This window comes from Danio aesculapii, chromosome 6 (genome assembly GCF_903798145.1).
Source record: "Danio aesculapii chromosome 6, fDanAes4.1, whole genome shotgun sequence".
NCBI classification, from domain to species: domain Eukaryota; kingdom Metazoa; phylum Chordata; class Actinopteri; order Cypriniformes; family Danionidae; genus Danio; species Danio aesculapii.
Genome location: NC_079440.1, coordinates 13,289,398 through 13,308,564, shown reverse-complemented (window position 1 = coordinate 13,308,564; position 19,167 = coordinate 13,289,398). Strand labels below are relative to the sequence as shown.

The window sequence follows — 19,167 nt, the reverse complement described above, 5'->3', positions numbered from 1 at the left end:
AAATGTAATTCCTAATGGTCTTAAAAAGTCTTAAATTTGGTTTGGTGAATCCCGCAGAAACTCAGATTAGGAATGCAGTACATCTATCTCATTTTACACTGAATTCCGCACATTATTATGAAACAGCATTATGCAACAATGGGCTAGGCATAAGCTTGTCATCTGATTTCAAAATGCTGCTTGTTTCAGTCAGCGATAACTAAGTGAAGATAGAATTTATTTAGCTTTATTCTGTTTTGTGTCGAATATTTCTAAATGTAAAAGTCTAATAAAATAAATCTGTATTTTTGGCAAGGAAAAGAGAAAATCCACATCCTGTGCACAGTATAAAAACAATGTACTTCGCTTCAGGAATAGAAATAACAAAATGGTGTGTGGTATTACAAAAAAGCTTCTTGATCTGTAACGGAGGCCAGCAAGCAAAGTTCTATGCAGGTAAACTTCACTCCTCTGACCTCTAAAAAAGGTGCTCTGGTGACAGATGCCATGGTCATGGCCTTTAGCCTCATTGTTAGAGCAACCAATTCCCATACGGAGAGTCGCCGGTTCCATCCCAGCTCGGAGCAGGTTGGGTGGTGTAGGACTGGCAGTAAAAAAGTAAAAAATGCAGGCTTCCACACAATTCAATAATGTTGTCCCAACACAAAACAGTTAAGTTGTCCCCCAAAAAATCTCAAAAATAGTGGGGTTTTTTTGGCTTTATTTAATTTTTTAATTCATTTTAGGGGTCTACCAACAAAATATCCTATTTAAAATGGGCTACATATCATCTGAATGCTGTTTTTGCTATTTAAGCAGGTTTAGTAAGTGTTATTGCTGTAAAATAATTACTTTAGTCACTTTAAAAGATAAAAACTTACACTAATGCAGATTATTTTTTATTTATTATTAATTCGGCTGTCATATCCTTAAAGATCTCATTGATTTAAAGTAGAGTTTACATCAGAATTTCAACAATTACCCTAACTTGCATATTTCTCCCTGAAGAATGAGCTCTATATTCACATCTATCATTATATAATCTTCAGTTTTTAGTCTAAAGGTTCAGTAAACTCTTTCATTAATCATACTTTAGGGTTAAGAATTGACATTGTCCCAATGCTGACATACTATGGTGAAGAAACTCCCATTCAAAAAATCAGGAAGTAATAATTGCTGTGAACACAGGGGGTTTCCAGGCATGAGCCTTACTTTAAACATTTTTCTTGAAGATCTTACAATTTTGTATTTGATTTCTGATTATTCCAATAAGGAAGCTGTAAAAATGTGAATCTGATTTTTTAAAATTATGGTCTAGGGTTCCTGGATTGTGATATGCTATTTTTTATGGGTTGTTTCTATTGTGACTCTCATAGGGATTGTGAGCTGAGCATAACTCTTATCACAAGGGCTGGGCTCATTTGAGTCAGACAACCAAATTGCCTGAAGTGTCTTAGCGACAACACCCTGGCAACAAATTCTGTGCACCCTAGCAGCAAGCTCAATAGACCTTAATGTAAAGAGATCACAGGGATATCTGTAGATTGGAGTGTCATAGAAACACGAGGGTGGGCTTGTTTGACTCGTCACATTTGTGAATATTTTACTGCCAATCTCAAAGATGGATATCATATCCAAACCAAAATGTCATAAAGACATATTGTTTGCTTTTTATCATTCATACTGACAAACAGCCATTGGAGAATCACCACTGGAAGCTGCCAAGCCATTCCCTAACTGCAACATAACACATGATCTTGGCAACTGTTTAGCAAGAATTATATCTCTGCCTCAAAGCATTGTGTAGACATGGGAGTTGTTGTTTTTGTTATTTAGTGGTCTCAAACTCAATTCCTGGAGGGCTGCAACTCTGCAGATTTTAGCTCCAACCACCTCCGACTCACACCTGCTTAATAGTCTCTAGTCTTATACACCTCGATTATTTGGATCAGTTGTGTTTAATTATGGTTGGAGCTAAACTGCAGATCTGCGGCCCTCCAGGAATCTAGTTTGAGGCCTATGTTTTAAACAGAAGACACATCTGTTTCATCAACAACAGCACTCCCTATTTATTTTCTCTTTAATCTTTTTTTCTGTTATTTTGTTTAAGAAGTGTTGCGTATTACATATTGTTGGTTTTCTCTGACTTGAAGTGCTTCTATTATCAGCATTTGTAAGTTACTTTGGATAAAAGTGCCGGCCTCACTAATTAATTAAATGTATATAATTTTTCTCACTTTTAGCAGTAGAGTTTTTTCAGTGTGAGGTATCGAGAAGCCCTTGGAGGAATATAGCTGGATTCAGCAATGCTTCACATACAAACCTTCACATTATTAAAACATTATTTTAATATGTTTGCATTATTATTGGACACAAATGTTTTTTATCAGCAGACAGATTAAGCTATAACAAGAACAACGAAAAAGAAATATGACTATTAAAGAAAATAAATGAAAGTTAAAAGAACAAAATGATAAAGTTTGCTTATTTGACATTACTAATGCACGTCACACCAGTCTTACGCTCCTTGCACTGGTTGCCTGTGCACTTTTGTCGTGTCACTTTTAAAATGCTTCTCTTGGTTTTTAAATCACTAAATGACTTGGTACCTTCTTATCTGTTAGACCTGTTGACTAAACATCAGCTTGGTCGGTCTCTTCGGTCATCAAACCAGAGATTATTATGCATCCCTAAGTCGAGGCTGAAATGCAGGGGTGACCGTGCTTTCGCAGTAGCTGGTCCTAGATTGTGGAATGCTTTGCCTCTCTGTATTAGATCTATATCGTCTCTGTCTGTTTTTAGATCTAAGTTGAAAACTTTCCATTTTGATTTAGTATTTTCATTCATTCATTCATTTTCTCTTTGGCTTAGTCCCTTTATTAATCCAGGGTCACCACAGTGGAATGAACCGCCAACTTATCCAGCATATGTTTTATGCAGCGGATGCCCTTCCAGCTGCAACCCTTTACTAGGAAACATCCATAAACACTCATTCACACACATACACTACGGACAATTTAGCTTACCCAGTTCACCTATAGCGCATGTCTTTGGACTGTGGGGGAACCAGAACACCCGGAAACCCACGTGAACATGGGGAAAACATGCAAACTCCACCCAGAAATGCCAACTGACCCAGCCGAGACTCGAACCAGCGACCTTCTTGCTGTGATTGTGCTACCCACTGCACCACGGAGATGCCCTGATTTGGCATTTTATCGGTGAGAATTGTTTGTTTAGCTATAATTGTATATCTTTCTCTATGGGATTTGTATTGTGCAGCACATTGGTCAACCTTTGGTTGCTTAATAGTGCTATATAAATAAAATTGACATTGACATTTTGCCTACTGTTCTCAAAGCTGAAATATAAACAAATATAAACAATGCCATTAAATATATTTCTTAAATAATTATTAGATCCTTAGTTTTGCATAATATTTATATTACAGATACATATGTATTAAAAGAACCCCTCAAGAAAAATAAAACCAGTTTCAAGAGTTGGATCGGTAACAAGTGCAATTTTTTTTTATCTGTATTTATAGATTTATAGACCATTTTGAGGGATGTAAACAAAAACAATGGCCTCAACATATTTCCTATAACATATAACTTCTGAGAATCCAAAAAGAGCCACATATTGATGAATAATGTTATGAGAGCTGTTTTAACATGGTTATGATTGAATTGCCTCTTGTTACAGTTATGAAATAGGTCAATAACAAGCAGGACATGTTCTTTTACCACATTGAAATGGTCTATATAGGCTTTGCAGTCTATGCTACAAAGAGAGAGAGAGAGAGAGCTTTTATGAGAAGAATTTTATTCCATTCCATTTGACTGGATAGCTGGGAAATTCTTTCTACATGCAGGCTTTATACTTTAAATAAACTGTAGAATTATTTCTAATATAATATTCCACACTTATCAATAACTTAATAGCTCCAGACCACGATAATCTTTGGGGTAACACCATGGGTAACACAAAGCTGAGTCCGCCGCGCAGTGATGACGCCATCAGCATGCGCGCTTCTCTATCCTCAGGCTTGTCAAAGAACTTGCTTACATGATTTTATGCTCCTGGGGCTGGTGAGTAGAGCAGTATCTAACGTTGTTTCGTTGATCATTTATCCAAATTTAAAGTACATGTTGCTCGCTGTTTTTGCAGCAGTTTACAGAGTTATTTATGAATGGCTTTCATTGAATATTGGTGTGTCAGTGGTAAGATAAAGTACATCAGAAATCGCACATAGCTGCCCTGAGCATGCGCCAATACCATCGCCATATTGTTACAGGGTTTCCAGGATCTGAAGATGCCAGACTTTTGCGCTGCATACGGGTGTAGTAATGAGCGAACAAAGAAATTAAAGGATAAAGGCATAACATTTCATAGGTAAGAATTCCTTTTTTATGATTTTGTATTACGAAATCTCTACTGCGTTGACGATAAGGCAAAGTGGTTACTCTAAATACGTTTTGTTGAAGAAAACCAGCGAAATGCATATTAAATATGACAAGATGCTGGTGCCATTTCTGTTATTGTCGACTAAATTAAAATAATTTTTTAAAGTAAGTTACGAAATGGGTTTTATATTCGCACAAATGTTCAGTGACAACTTGTGACATGCACTCTATATACTATTGCTTTAAATATATAGGGTCTCTGAAATCACAAGTATGACTTAAATACAACATAGCACTGTTTATATTAGAAAGTCTGTATGTGTGAATATAAAACCAACTTTACCTCAATAGTTAAGAGTAGGGCTGGGCGATATTGAAGAAATCATGTCATCCAGTGTCAATAATTATTGAATATTTTTAACGATACATTTAGAAATATTAGGATTTTTTATTTAAAGACTTTTTTTTATTTTACCAACATTACTAAGTTTAATTTAGTTTAGTTTTAATAGTCAAAAACAAAGATATTTAAACAAAATGTCTCATCTCTTTATAATAAAATAAACATAAGTGTTAAAGAGACTTAAACTTAAACTTGATAAATAAAATGTTACAAAGTGTGTGCAATGGTAAAGTGTAAATACTGAACAAAGCAAACTTTAAGGTGTGATTAATAATAAAACTGTAAACCTCTAAAACCCTGTCAATAAAACAAGTTATGATAATCAAATCTGTGATTTCAAATAAAGAAACCAACCATCATTATTCAATTACACATTGCGACATTACAAATTGTGAAGTTGAATGACTAGATTACCCCCTATGCTAAAAACTCTTTCAGATGGGGAGCTAATGGCTGGGATGCACAAGAAAAGAAATCAAAAAGCCACTCTGGCGACATCCTTATATCCGTTTTTGTTTACAATCTTCTCACTGCTGATATACGGCACTTATTTTTGCGTGTGTTATTCTGACCCAAAGTGACGATGACACAACCCAAAACTAACATGTGAAAAGTGTGAGCACGGCGTTTCCTTCACCATTTTCAATGTGCTTTGTGCTCATGCTCCCCTGTCGTCTTTCTGTAACTAGGCGACCATCAGCACTGCAGTGTTTGGATGCACTGTGTTTGTCTGAGGTAGTCTACCATTATTACTGAAATGTATATTCTAGTAAATTTTAGTGCGCTCGCAGCATTCTGGAAAAGTTCAGATGTTTTTCAACTAGGTGTACCTGGAAAATGCGCTCACGTCACATGCACGCTGCTTGCAGACCATGTGCGCATCGCTCCCTCTATCAATCACCCTATCACACCCTAAACCAGGGCTATTCAATTGGCGGCCCCGAGGCAGTTTGTTCCGGCCCTTTAAATAGTGTGACCAAGACATCAAAAAAAATTTAGTTCAGTCAAAAAACGGTCGCTATACTGATTAAGTGACGTGCGTCTGTTCAATACAGCACGAGCTGCAGTTGAAGGCTGCGGAGAGATTGAGTCACCTGACATTAAGTGAGTGGCGCGGGCAGCAGAAAACATTTGGATATGTTTACAGAAAAGGCCTTTTGTACAATGCACTGATATCGGTAAAAGGGATGCAATGATTAGCCGATTTCACTATCAACCATTCTTAAATTCATTACGGTTAATTAATTGTAAAGGCTTTTTAGCACCGCGTTTATATTGTTATCACAAACAAAACTGCTGCAACTAAACAAAGTTATGCCAACTGTGTGCTAGTTTAAAGTTTCGAGCTTATATCGAGGCTAATACGCACGCACACTGGATTAACTATAGCAGCAGGCTGTTCACATATTGCGTCTTTTCATTATTTCTAATGGAGACGTGCGCATATTGGGAGTGGTGTATGCACGCACTTGTGCTCTCCAGGTGCACACAGTAGAAATGATCTCACGCCGTAGTGGTTATTGTAGAGTTGTGCGTGGCTTTTAGTGCAATGTAAACAAAAGATGCGTTAGACGAATTATTACAAATTATTAAAATCATTATGTTTGTATGGACGCAGATAATAACAACAGTTCATTTAAATTCTTAGCTAATAAATAGCTTAAATTAACACTATTTTTTGTTTGTTCTTATTTTTATTTATTTATTTATTTATCTATTTATTATTCATTGTTCTGTCATTTATTTTCATTGTAAAATTATCACTCATGTTTAAATCAAAAACCTTTTATTTATTTTTTTAGTCCATAGAGAAAAATAGACTTGTTTGTTTTTAATTAATATTTTGCTGTATTTGGTTACTGAGCAGCAATAAACAACACTTTAAAATATAAGCAGCTTTCTTGTGATTTTCTAAACTAATAGTGTTTTGAATTTAATAAATGCATAATAATCATGATAACCGTGAAACCATGATTATTCTTCAGACTTTATAATCGTACAACCAAAATCTATAATCGTTGCATCCCTTACTGTTATGCAGTTCAAAACATAACATATAATTGTGTCTGAATGTAGAAGAAGCCTGCTTGAGCAATACACTGATTTTGTGCTTCGAAATACAACAGTTGAATATGCTTGTAAAAAAGCCACATTGTACACTGCAGTGTTGTCATGTAGTTTTAAAATACAACATATTAATGTTTTAATGTAGAAAAAGCCAAGGTCGGTGTCTTAAGGAGCAAAAATACAGCATATGGGCTCTTATATTGCTGTTGTCTCATCACTTATATTGCAAATCATATCTCTCTGACCCCTCATTCGGGATGCTTTTTATGAACTGGCCCCCATGAAAAACTAATTGAATAGCCCTGACCTAAGCTTATTGGCATTGCTTCCAAGCCGCGCGCGCTCAGCAGCCACATTCTGATAAAACTATAACCTTTATACCTAAATTTTTTATCGTTATTGACAATGGTGTTCGGTCAATAAATACCGATACTGATTTTATCGCCCAGTCCTAGTTAAGAGTGCCTGATAAATGGTATGTTGCAAACACTGCTCACACGAAATTAACGCTAACAAGAAGCAGATTGAGCTAGCTTTTGAAGTTACCAGTTTGAGTTATTGTGACAGAAATTATGTATGAAATGCATTTGGCTACACTTGTAAATGGTAAAATATGGGCAAACTGTTCCTTGTGTATTTGTTTATAATGATTATAGGCTGTGTTCTTCAACTCACATCATTTAAAGTGAGCTGGTTTAATTGCTAAGGTTATCAGATTCCTGAAGGGCACTTAAAAATGATTAAGATTGGGTAAACTGTTGTGTGTAGATTTCCAAGCGATGTCAAGAGACGACAGGCATGGACGCTGGCTCTAAGGAGAGACAAGTTTGAGCCAAAACCAAGATCTTTACTCTGTAGCTGCCATTTTCGCCCCGAGGATTTCGACAGAACTGGGCAGACAGTACGACTAAGGGATGGAGTGATCCCATCTATTTTCAATTTCTCAAATCAGCATTCCAAGGTTAGCCACTATTAGGGTCAGCTACAGAAACATGCATTTTTCCATTCCTAGTATTAACAGTGATTTGACACTTGAATTTTGATCATAAATTTTTATTATTAGATTATAATTAGCTTTAGAATTCCTTTATATTTTAAAATGTAATTTAAAGTTAAAGTATAATCATTTTACATCCAATAAAATCTCCTACATTCAATATTTATGATTTAAAGGCTTGCATTGTTGCTTGTTTATAGATGTTTTTCAAGTGTTTTCATGTTTATAGCAAATATATGGCTGCAGAAATTGACTAGCACTGTAAAATAACACTTTTAACAAATCCAATTAAAACAAATCAAATGTTTCTGTAGAATGACCTATTTCATGACCACATTTAATTGTGAGTTGTTTTTTATTATCTAAACAATTGACTTTTTCTGCAGCTGCCTAGTTCTAGCACAAGCAAGACCTCAAAAAAGGCTGCTGAACAGAGTCCACCACCAAAGCCTCACACACCTACAACCAAGCCAGATCCATTGGAGTCATCAGACTCGGTGAGTTCAATCATTTTAATACTGATTTTGACTTTATTGTAGTTTTTTGTAGTATTTCTCACATAATTTCTAGTAACACTTTGCTTTACTCCATTAGTTAATGTATTAACTATTACAAACAAACAATACATTTATTAAAGTTTTTATTCATCTTTTAACACATCTATAACTATAGATGTGTTCAAAAAATAATGAGAATATACAGTTAAAGTCAGAATAATAGCCCCCCTATGAATTTGTTTTTCTATTTTAAATATTTCCCAAATGATGTTTAACAGTGCAAGGACATTTTCACAGTATGTCTGATAATGTTTTTTCTTCTGGAGAAAGTCTTATTTGTTTTATTTTGGCTAGAATAAAAGCAGTTTTTAATTTTTTTAAGAACCATTTTAAGGTCAAAATTATTAGCCCCTTTTTTTCGATAGTCAACAGAACAAACCATCATTATACAATTAGCCTAATTACCCTAACCTGCCTAGTTAACCTAATTAATCTAGTTAAGCCTTTAAATGTCACTTTAAGCTGTATAGAAGTGTCTTGAAATTTTTTAGTAAAATATTTTTACTGTCATCATGGCAAAGATAAAATAAATCCGTTATTAGAGATGAGTTATTAAAACTATTATGTTTAGACATGTGCTGAAAAAAAAACTTCTCTCTGTTAAACAGAAATTGGGGAAAAAAATAAATGTTCAATAATTCAGGGGGGCTAATATTTCTGACTTCAACTGTATATAAATATTCGGGTGTTCGGATGGTTTGAAAGACCCATTCCTCACTGACAGAGGTCAAGAATTTGTCCTGTACATGAGCTCTGTTGTCCTATTTTGACTGCTATGCCATCATAAATAGTGAAAATAAAGTATAAAAAAAGATTTTAAGACCAAGTGGAATCCTCTGTTGGCTGTCCCTTCAGTGTAACTTCAGCTAATCAGTTGTCCAACATCCAGCTGGGCAAGAACACATATAATCTGACGTAAGTGAAGTCCTCTTCGCTACTGGATTGCTTTTAAATAGAGGACTTAAATTTTAAATAGTTTCTTTTATTATAAATCTTGGAACAAAAAATGACCAATGAAAAGCTGTGAAGCACCAAAAGTGACTGATATTAAAATGAATTTCAATATTACTTTGGCTATTGTTATCCATGAACTTTCAAATGTATTTTTTTGGTTATGATGACCATCCGGCAATCTATTTCAGCTAAAATAGTGGTTAAAATTTCACTAAAATGCAGAATTTAAATCTCATAATTAAATAGTAGCCATTTGACCCGTTTCCACTGAGTGGTACAGTACAGTTTGGTTCAGTACGCTTTTATGGCCATTTCCACTATCAAAAGGTACCTAAAAGCGAACCGTACCGTACCACTTTTTGGTTAAATGAGGCCTATAACCGCAAAAAGAACCACCCCTCAAGTCCTGATTTGGGAGGTAACGTCCAACTTGATCAAGTCTGAAACCGCGTGATCGGGCCCGATTTCCAATCATGTGGAAATCCCTAGATCTAATATTACAAAATAAGAGCACTTTAATTTTTATAGGAAATGTTTGGCTGCAGAACTCTTCCACTTTTAACAAACCTGATTAAAACAAATGAAACCTTGTCATTATCATTGTTTTATGTAACTGACTACATCATGTACTGAAAAAAAAATCAAAAAATAATATTTCATAAAAAGCATTACTATTGTCAGAAAACACCAGTGCCAAAATATGATAGATGTGATATTTAAATAAATGTCCGAAAAACCATTAAGCTGTCATTTGTGTTTTCATAACGTCAAAAGACAATTCATTAAAGTGGTCTAAGCTTAAATGTCAAAAAAGAATCAGATATTTAGACAAAAGAAAAACTGCACGTTTCTGTAGAACAACCCATTTCATGACTTCACACATTTAATTGTAACTTATTCTTTATCTAAAAATTTTCTTTTTCTCCAGCTGCCTAGTTCTAGCTCAAGAAGGAGCTCAAAAAAGGCAGTTGAACAGAGTCCACCACCAAAGCCCCAAACACCTGCAAGCAAGCCAGATCCATTGGAGTCATCAGACTCTGTGAGTTCATTCATTTTAATACTGATTTTATATGTTGGACTGGTGTAACTGTAAAATTGTCTTCATTATTGACATAATTTCATTATATTTCAGATACTTTTTATTATAGACATTATTGTAGTTATTACTACCTGATTAAAGCTGGTTAGTACAATCTCCTTATAAGTTGCATTATCATCATTTTTCAGCACAGAAACAGGTTCTATTTCTCTCAATTACTAGTAACACTTTGCTTTATTCCTTTAATGTATTAACTATCACAAACAACTAACAATGCATTTATTAAATTATTTATTTATCTTTGATAATGTTAATTTAAATATAGTTGTTCATTATTAGTTCTTGTTAACCCATAGTGCATCATCTGATGTTAACAAGGACAACTTTGGGTTTTAAAAATGCATTTGTACATGTTGTACTATTACTAATAAATGCTGTAAACTCATTTTTCTAGGCTTCAGTAGATTTGAAAAAAGGTTATATTGCTAAGTATGAATTAAAGGGCACCTATTTTACCCCTTTTACAAGATGTAAGATAAGCCTTTGGTGTCTCCAGAATGTGTCTGTAATATTTCAGCTCAAAATACCCATTAGATTATTTATTATAGCCCCCAGAATCTGCCCATTTCGGAGTCTGAGTATAGTGTAGCTGTTTTTGTAGTCTGTGGCTTTAAATACAAATGAGCTGCTTCTCCCCGCCCACCGCTCCCATGTGCGTGTCTGCTTCTCATCATGCGTTACATCAGAAAAACAGCACCGTGAAAGAGACAGACTGATGAAGCTGAAATACAGCTCATTAGTCAAAAATACTGCGTTTATTTGATGTATTTGGGGTGTTTATTCAAGCCTTTTTGAAATTATGAATCTCACACAAATGGCATCTGCAGTACAAACACAAAGATATATGCGCATTTACTGATTATATCGGTTAAGAATTAGATAGCGATTTTACTGTCTTTATTACAAACATGCTTTGTTTTAAAAATAGTTTTAAACTTATAAAACTTTTAAAAATCACAGAGAGTTGTAACAAATATTTGAAACCCAGTTTAAAAAAAATGTTCTGTGGACATGTTTATACTCGGTGGGCGGGGAAAACCGCACTCCTATCCTGCAGGCGCATGGACTTCTTGAAGACACTGAATGACAGCAGATTAACCAACACGTCTCCATAAAGGATTTCTGCTTGTTTCAAGTCTCCTGGACTGGGTTCTCTCTTTCATAAATTTTTTATTTTTCCAACATCACGTTGCGGTGGGCCTCAAAATGACTGGGATTTGGGTACTATTTTAATGTCAGGAAATTAAAAAAAGACTTGTTTGGTTTCTATTGCTCCAATATGACAGTGGACACACTATACATTTACACAGTTCTATCCAAACAGCTTACTAAAGTTGATTTTCATCATAGGTGCCCTTTAAAAATAATATAAACCTTAATAAGAAGAATAAATAACGTAGAAAGAAGTATAAATGAGACCATCATCAATAATTTGCAAAGTTTCATGAAAGCAGGCAGAGGGAGAGTCTATTGGTGTGTGTACATGTATGGGACTTTTAGATCTGTTGATCTAATATTACAAAATAAGAGCACTTTTTTTTATAGCAAATGTATGGCTGCAGAACTTGATTAACATTGTGAAATAACACTTAACAAACCTGATTAAAACGAATCAAACAATGTCATTATCGTTATTTTTATCTAACTGACCACATTGTGCTGAAAAAAGCACCCATTTCATGACATTTTTAATCGTGTGTTGTTCTTTCTCACCTAAACAATTGACTTTATCTGCAGCTGCCTAGTTCTAGCTCAAGAAGGAGCTCAAAAAAGGCAGCTGAACAGAGTCCACCACCAAAACCCCACACACCTGCGACCAAGACAGATCCATTGGAGTCAGACTCAGTGAGTTCAATCATTTTAATACTGATTTTGTATGTTGGACTGATGTAACTATACAATTGTCTTTATTAGTCACATTATTCAATTCAATTCACCTTTATTTGTATAGCGCTTATACAATGTAGATTGTGTCAAAGCAGCTTCACATAAAAGGTCATAGTAAATAGTAAATTGGAACAGTGTAATTCAGTTTGTAGTGTTTAAGTTCAGTTCAGTTTAGCTCAGTTCAGTGTGGTTTAATAATCACTACTGAGAGTCCAAATGTTGAAGAGCAAATCCAACGATGCGCAGCTCTATAGATCCAATTCTTTCATTATTCCATTAGTTAATGTATTAACTATCACAAACAAGCAATACATTTATTAAAGTGTTTATTCATCTTTGTTAATGTTAGTTAATGTACGTAAAGTTGTTCATTATTAGTTCTTGTTAACCCATAGTGCATTATCTGATGTTAACAAGGACAACTTTGGGTTAAAAAATGCATTTGTATATGTTGTACTATGATAAGTAAATGCTGTACAAGTATTGTTCATTTGAGGCTTATATTAACTAATGAAACCTCATTGTAAATTGTGACCAAATTTCCATGTATCCACTACTGTTAAAAAGTTTTAGCTTGTTAAATTTGTAACTTTATTTGTATTATCATTTATTTTAAGAAGCTATTTATTGCAAAGCTGCTTTTACAGCTCCCATTTCTCTAGGCTTCAGTATATTTGAAAAAATGGTTACATCTGTAAGAATGAATTAAAAATAATATAAATCGTAATAAGAAAGATTAAATACCAAAGTAGAAAGAAGTCCATCATCAATAATTTGGAAAGTTTCATGAAAGCAGGCGGAGGGAGGGTCTATTGGTGAGTTGTTCTTTATTACCTTTATTACCTACAATGGACTTTTTCTCCAGCTGCCTTGTTCTAGCTCAAGCAAGACCTCAAAAAAGGCTGCTGAACAGAGTCCACCACCAAAGCCTCACACACCTGCGACCGAGCCAGATCCATTGGAGTCATCAGACTCTGTGAGTTCAATCATTTTAATACTGATTTTATATGTTGGACTGGTGTAACTGTAAAATTGTCATTATTAGTTACATCATTTCATTTTATTATCGACGTTATTGTAGTTACTGAAGTGTAAATGTTTTTCAGGATCACCCATACGCCCTCAATCCTGTAAAAGCTAAGAAGAAGTTAACTGAGTCTCAGGAGCAAGTTGACAAGTTAAGGCGGGAACTGAGAAATGCCAGGGACAGAGAGAGAAGACAAAAGAAGACTATGAGATCCTTATTGGAGGATTTAAAGAAGAAAAACATGCTAACGGAGGAACTTCAGGAACAGCTGGATTTTTATTCTGGTTGGTTGATTCAGGTTTCCCTTAACTTACAATGCGTTTACAACTTTTCGAGCATGTCTTTGCCTTGGCTGAATGTTGTCTCAGTAATGTTCTGAAGAGATCTTCGCCTACCCATTCGCCTAAACAAAGTGTGAATGGGTAGGGGTAGAAATGTCCTCCTTAGAATTGCACATGTCATGACATCACCTCACAGTCACCTCACGTCGCCTCACAGCAGAAAGGTCACATTTCACAAGTTGGCATTTCTGTGTGGAGTTTGTATGTTCTCCCCATGTTGGTGTGAATTTCCTCCGGGTGCTCCGGTTTCCCCCACAGTCCAAAGATGTGGTATAGTTGAATTGGGTAAGGTAAATTGTTTGTAGTGTATAGGTGTTTCTCAGTGCTGGGTTGCAGCTAGAAGTGCATCTGCTGCGTAATTTTTACCTGATTTTTACTTCTGCGTCGAGTGATCGGCATGGCCCACGGCGTAAGCCTTGCGCGTAGCCGTGCATGTATACTTCTGCGCCCTGTTTCTGTTGCTTTGCAATAACTCTTCCAAAACGCTAGCTGTCAGTAAGGTTTTTATGTTCCTCTGTGTCGAGTTCCTTCGCAGGTGTTTAATTTTTTCTGAATGCTACCTTAATGTAGAATCAGCTTAAACTCACTCATTTTGAGTCGGGAACCGGGGGACGTGCAACAACTTCAATCATAAGGTAAACAAAACCAAACTTACCATCTGGAGCTCCTTCACAGGACTTGACACTCGTAAACACTTGCTGAAACGGGTCCACGCAGCTCTTGGTCCCGCCCACACTCATCAGCGCTACCAAGCCGACCAATCACAGCCCTTGTTCTTCGCGTCGTTGCAGCATGTAGTTACATTTTTTGAGAGGTCAGCATCGGCAATGGCGAGGGCTATGCGTCTACATGTAGCCTGCACCAGAGCATACGCGTGCGTTTGACGCAGAAGTATAAATCTGCCTTAAGTTGGTGGTTCATTCTGCTGTGGCGACCCCTGATTAATAAAGGGATTAAGCCGAAAAGAAAATAAATGAATGAAGGACCTCACTAGCGGAGGTTGGTTCACACGAATCATTCATAACGGAGACTCATTCACAATTGAATCAATGAATCTCTCCCTTAGTGAATTAGAAGTGAAGGGGGGGGGGGGGTGTTTTAGGACATATGGATTAGACCAAATTAAACTCTGAGGGATGGTATACATTTGCATGGATACAAACACACACACTTTGTCAGCAATGCCTGTGCGATGCCTCCATTAGTGGGACATTATATCTCATTTGCGAGCATCAGGGGGTCTCTATGCATATGCGGGAGACTCCCGGAGACTTGGGATGTCTGGAATGTGTGTTCACTGCTGTGTGTATGCACTTGGATGCACCACACTTGGCAACGTCACGACTTTAATTCAATTCAAGTTTATTTGTATTGCGCTTTTCAGAATAATTATTGTTTTAAAGCAGCTTTACCAAAGGTGCACATTATTGCATTACAACAAAATTGGGAAAAGTTAATGTTATTAATTACCAACTTTATTAGTTACTTATAACTTTAACTAATTAACTTGTAACTAATAGCTTTAAACGGTTATAATAATAATAATATTAATTATTATCATTATTATTATTATTATTATTATTATAGTTAAAGTTCATTCATTCATTTTCCTTCCGCTTAGTCCCTTTATTATTCAGGGGTCGCCACAGTGGAATGAACCACCAACTTATCCAGCAAATGTTTTACACAGTGGATGCCCTTTCAGATGCAACCCAGTACTGGGAAACACCAATACACACTCATTCACACACATACACTTCGGTCAATTTAGCTTACTCAATTCACCTATACTACATGTCTTTGGACTTGTGAGGAAAACCGGAGCACCCGGAGCAAACCCACGCGAACACGGGGAGAACATGCAAACTAGGGCTGTGCGATTAATCAAAATCGAATTGCGATTTTGAAACATTGCGATTGGCTAATCGCAAGAGGCTGCGAAAAGAAATATATGTATGTATTATATAATTTTCTTCATCCAGAGCAAATGCTTGACTGCCCTCTATGTGTGACAGCCTTACTAGCCAATTGATTGAGCACACTTTCGTTCTGCCCAATCAGAATTGCGTAACCGAACTATGCAGATTAATTACCCTATCCTGCCTAGTTAACCTAATTAACCCAGTTAAGCCTTTAAATGTTACTTTAAGCTGTATAGAAGTGTCTTAAAAATATCTAGTAAAATATTATTTACTGTCATCATGGGAAAAATAAAGTAAATCAGTCATTAGAGATGAGTTATTAAAACTATTATGTTTAGAAATGTGTTTAGAAATCTTCTCTCCGTTAAACAGAAATTGGGGAAAAAAATAAACAGGGGGGCTAATAATTCTTACTTAAACTGTGTGTATATATATATATATATATATATATATATATATATATATATATATATATATATATATATATATATATATATATATATATATATATATATATATATATATATATATTGTCTTGCTAAAAAAATCTACTAAAAGTAATACTAGTTACACTCAATCTAGTAGCTCGCAACAGCAAAGTACAATTACAGAGTTGTTTGCAGCTGTTGCACCATATGAAAGAACATGACGAAGGCACCAGGAGATGACTAATTCCAATACTCACCACTGTTTGCTCTAAAGAAAAAGTTGTGTTTAATTTCTGAATATTTGTAAACAAATTGCAAAATTAAATCGCAAATCAAATCGAAATCACAATATCTGCTAAAAAAATTACAATTAGATATTTTCCCCAAATCGCAAAGCCCTAATGCAAACTCCACACAGAAATGCCAACTGGCCCAGCCGGGGCTTGAACCAGCAACCTTCTTGTTGTGAGGCGATGGTGCTAACCACTGTGCCAACGTGTCGCCATAGTTAAAGTTATTATATATAAACATAGTTAACCTTCAGTTATATAGTATATAGGTGATGTCTATGTGTATGTGTTCAATGAAGTGTATTTGTGTGTGTTTTCCTTGAAGTTTTCGATGGTTGAAATCCATCACTTCAGTTCCATTTCACTAAGAGGCGACCAAAGACAAAATTAAATGATTTAAAAAATAAATAAATAAAAAATTTAATATCTTATTCAGTTTTTGTGTAATCCTATCACCAGAATTTGAGATGCAACATTTATTTGGGAAACATTTTAGAAACCTGACATTCATTTAGAGGAAGAGATTTATAAAAATGCATTAATATTTATAAAAAAAAACCATCAAAATGAAAGTTTGTGAAGTGAGCGTCTTAACATCTCATTTTGCTTTATAGGATTGGACATTAATCGCGTATCTTTTTTACTTTGATTTCAGGCCTAATCGGAGAGAATGCCGAGAGTGAAGAGGAGAGAGCTGGAAACGTACCTCATTTACAGGCCAAAAAGAAAAGAAGAAACAGGAATAGTTTCATCTGCACTGAGTGTGGAAAGACTTTGGCATCCATTAACAGTCTTAAGACTCACATGATGATCCACACCGGAGAGAAACCCTTCACATGTGATCAGTGTGGGAAGAGTTTCAGACAACCATCAGATCATAAACAACACATGATGACCCACACCGGAGAGAAACCATTTAAATGTGATTTGTGTGACAAAGCATTTGCGTCCGCTACAAACCTAAAGCTCCACCTCAGAGTTCATACAAAGGAGAAGCCGTATTCATGCTCTTTATGCGGGAAGTGTTTTTCACAGCGCTCCAGTTTAAAAACACATCAGAAGATCCACACCGGTGTAAAGGAGCACGTGTGCCTTGAGTGTGGGAAGTCTTTTTTTACAAGTCAAAATCTGAAAAAGCACCAGAGGATCCACACCGGAGAGAAACCGTACAAGTGTTCATACTGCGAAAAGGGATTCAGCCAATTGGATCTCATGAAAGCGCACGAGAGGATTCACAATGGAGAGAACCTTACGAGTGTTCACACTGTAGCGAGAGATTTAATGAGTTAAACAACTTGAAAATGCATGAGAGGGTCCACACTGGAGAGAAACCATACATGTGTAATCTTTGCGGAAAAGGTTTCGCGCAGTTATCAAATCTTAAAAAACACACAAGCGCATTCACACAGGAGAAGAAATGTACTAATTCAGTACAGTTTCAAAAGGCATGAAAATCCTCAACTTTACATGTGATAAGATCAATACAGCAAAACATTTCAAGTGTTTAGTTTCTGTCAGAAAGATAAAGTGGAAAGTCCATTTATCATGCGTATTTGCTCATTTTTGTCAATAAATTTCTTAACGCTGAGGCTGGCTTTTGTTTGGTTAACTACATTTACTTTGAGCAGAATACACACTTAATGCATATTTTAAAGGTCATGTGAAGTGTTTTGAAATGTGCATTTTTATTCGATGTTTGTCGTAATCTCCACAGAAACACGATGAGAGAGTGGGACTTGGAGTAGCTACTTCCCTTTTTTATGACTTGATCTTTTCATTGATTTTTCTTATTTCAAATAATGCAGATAAATATATCAAATACAGAGTAAATTAAGTAAACCAAAACGCACAAGAAAAAAAGAGGGGTGGTGGCTTGCTAATATCAAAGCCTTAATTAAAGCAAAAATTAATATATTGAATTATTTATACAATGAAGACTATGCAGTGCTATTTTACATTTAATAATTTTGTTCTACCTGAATTCTTACCAAGTAGTATGGAAGCCCGTTCCCGCCACTGAATAAAATAAAATAAATAAATAAATAAATAAATAAATACAATGTACAAAAAATATGATAAAGTCAGAATTGCGAGTTATTAAGTCAGAATTGCGAGTTATTAAGTCAGAATTGCGAGTTAAGTCAGAATTGCGTGTTATTAAGGCAGAATTGCGAGTTATAATGTCAGAATTGCGAGTTAAGTCAGAATTGCGAGTTATTAAGTCAGAATTGCGAGTTAAGTCAGAATTGCGAGTTATTAAGTAAGAATTGTGAGTTATAATGTCAGAATTGCGAGTTATAATGTCAGAATTGCGAGTTATAATGTCAGAATTGTGAGTTATAATGTCAGAATTGCGAGTTATTAAGTCAGAATTGCGAGTTATTAAGTAAGAATTGTGAGTTATAATGTCAGAATTGCGAGTTATAATGTCAGAATTGCGAGTTATAATGTCAGAATTGCGAGTTATAATGTCAGAATTGCAAGTTATAATGTCAGAATTGCGAGTTAAGTCAGAATTGTGAGTTATTAAGTCAGAATTGCGAGTTATAATGTCAGAATTGCGAGTTATTAAGTCAGAATTGCGAGTTATTAAGTCAGAATTGCGAGTTATTAAGTAAGAATTGTGAGTTATAATGTCAGAATTGCGAGTTATAATGTCAGAATTGCGAGTTATAATGTCAGAATTGCAAGTTATAATGTCAGAATTGCGAGTTATAATGTCAGAATTGCGAGTTATAATGTCAGAATTGTGAGTTATAATGTCAGAATTGCGAGTTATTAAGTCAGAATTGCGAGTTAAGTCAGAATTG

The 19,167-nt window shown here is 35.3% G+C and overlaps 1 protein-coding gene across 2 annotated transcripts; it reads left to right on the top strand.

The window, feature by feature from the left end:
• Positions 1–3,998: 3,998 nt before the first annotated feature.
• si:dkey-34m19.3 (zinc finger and SCAN domain-containing protein 31) lies at positions 3,999–17,949 on the top strand. Of its 2 annotated transcripts, XM_056458984.1 has the most exons (9): positions 3,999–4,070; positions 4,277–4,374; positions 7,624–7,816; positions 8,239–8,349; positions 10,292–10,402; positions 12,200–12,307; positions 13,215–13,325; positions 13,456–13,660; positions 17,013–17,949. In XM_056458984.1, exons 1-9 carry the CDS (start codon positions 4,056–4,058, stop codon positions 17,645–17,647), a joined length of 1,587 nt encoding a protein of 528 aa, XP_056314959.1. In that variant the 5' UTR covers positions 3,999–4,055; the 3' UTR covers positions 17,648–17,949. The 2 variants fall into 2 exon arrangements, with proteins under 2 accessions (XP_056314959.1, XP_056314960.1); XM_056458985.1 differs by lacking the exon at positions 12,200–12,307.
• Positions 17,950–19,167: the final 1,218 nt, after the last annotated feature.

What these genes read in the sequence shown, in the direction of transcription:
- si:dkey-34m19.3 (XM_056458984.1), top strand. An exon ending in ATCCATTGGAGTCAGACTCA is followed by an intron (nt 12,308 to 13,214) that starts GTGAGTTCAATC and finishes CTTTTTCTCCAG; the next exon opens with CTGCCTTGTTCTAGCTCAAG. An exon ending in ACAGCTGGATTTTTATTCTG is followed by an intron (nt 13,661 to 17,012) that starts GTTGGTTGATTC and finishes CTTTGATTTCAG; the next exon opens with GCCTAATCGGAGAGAATGCC.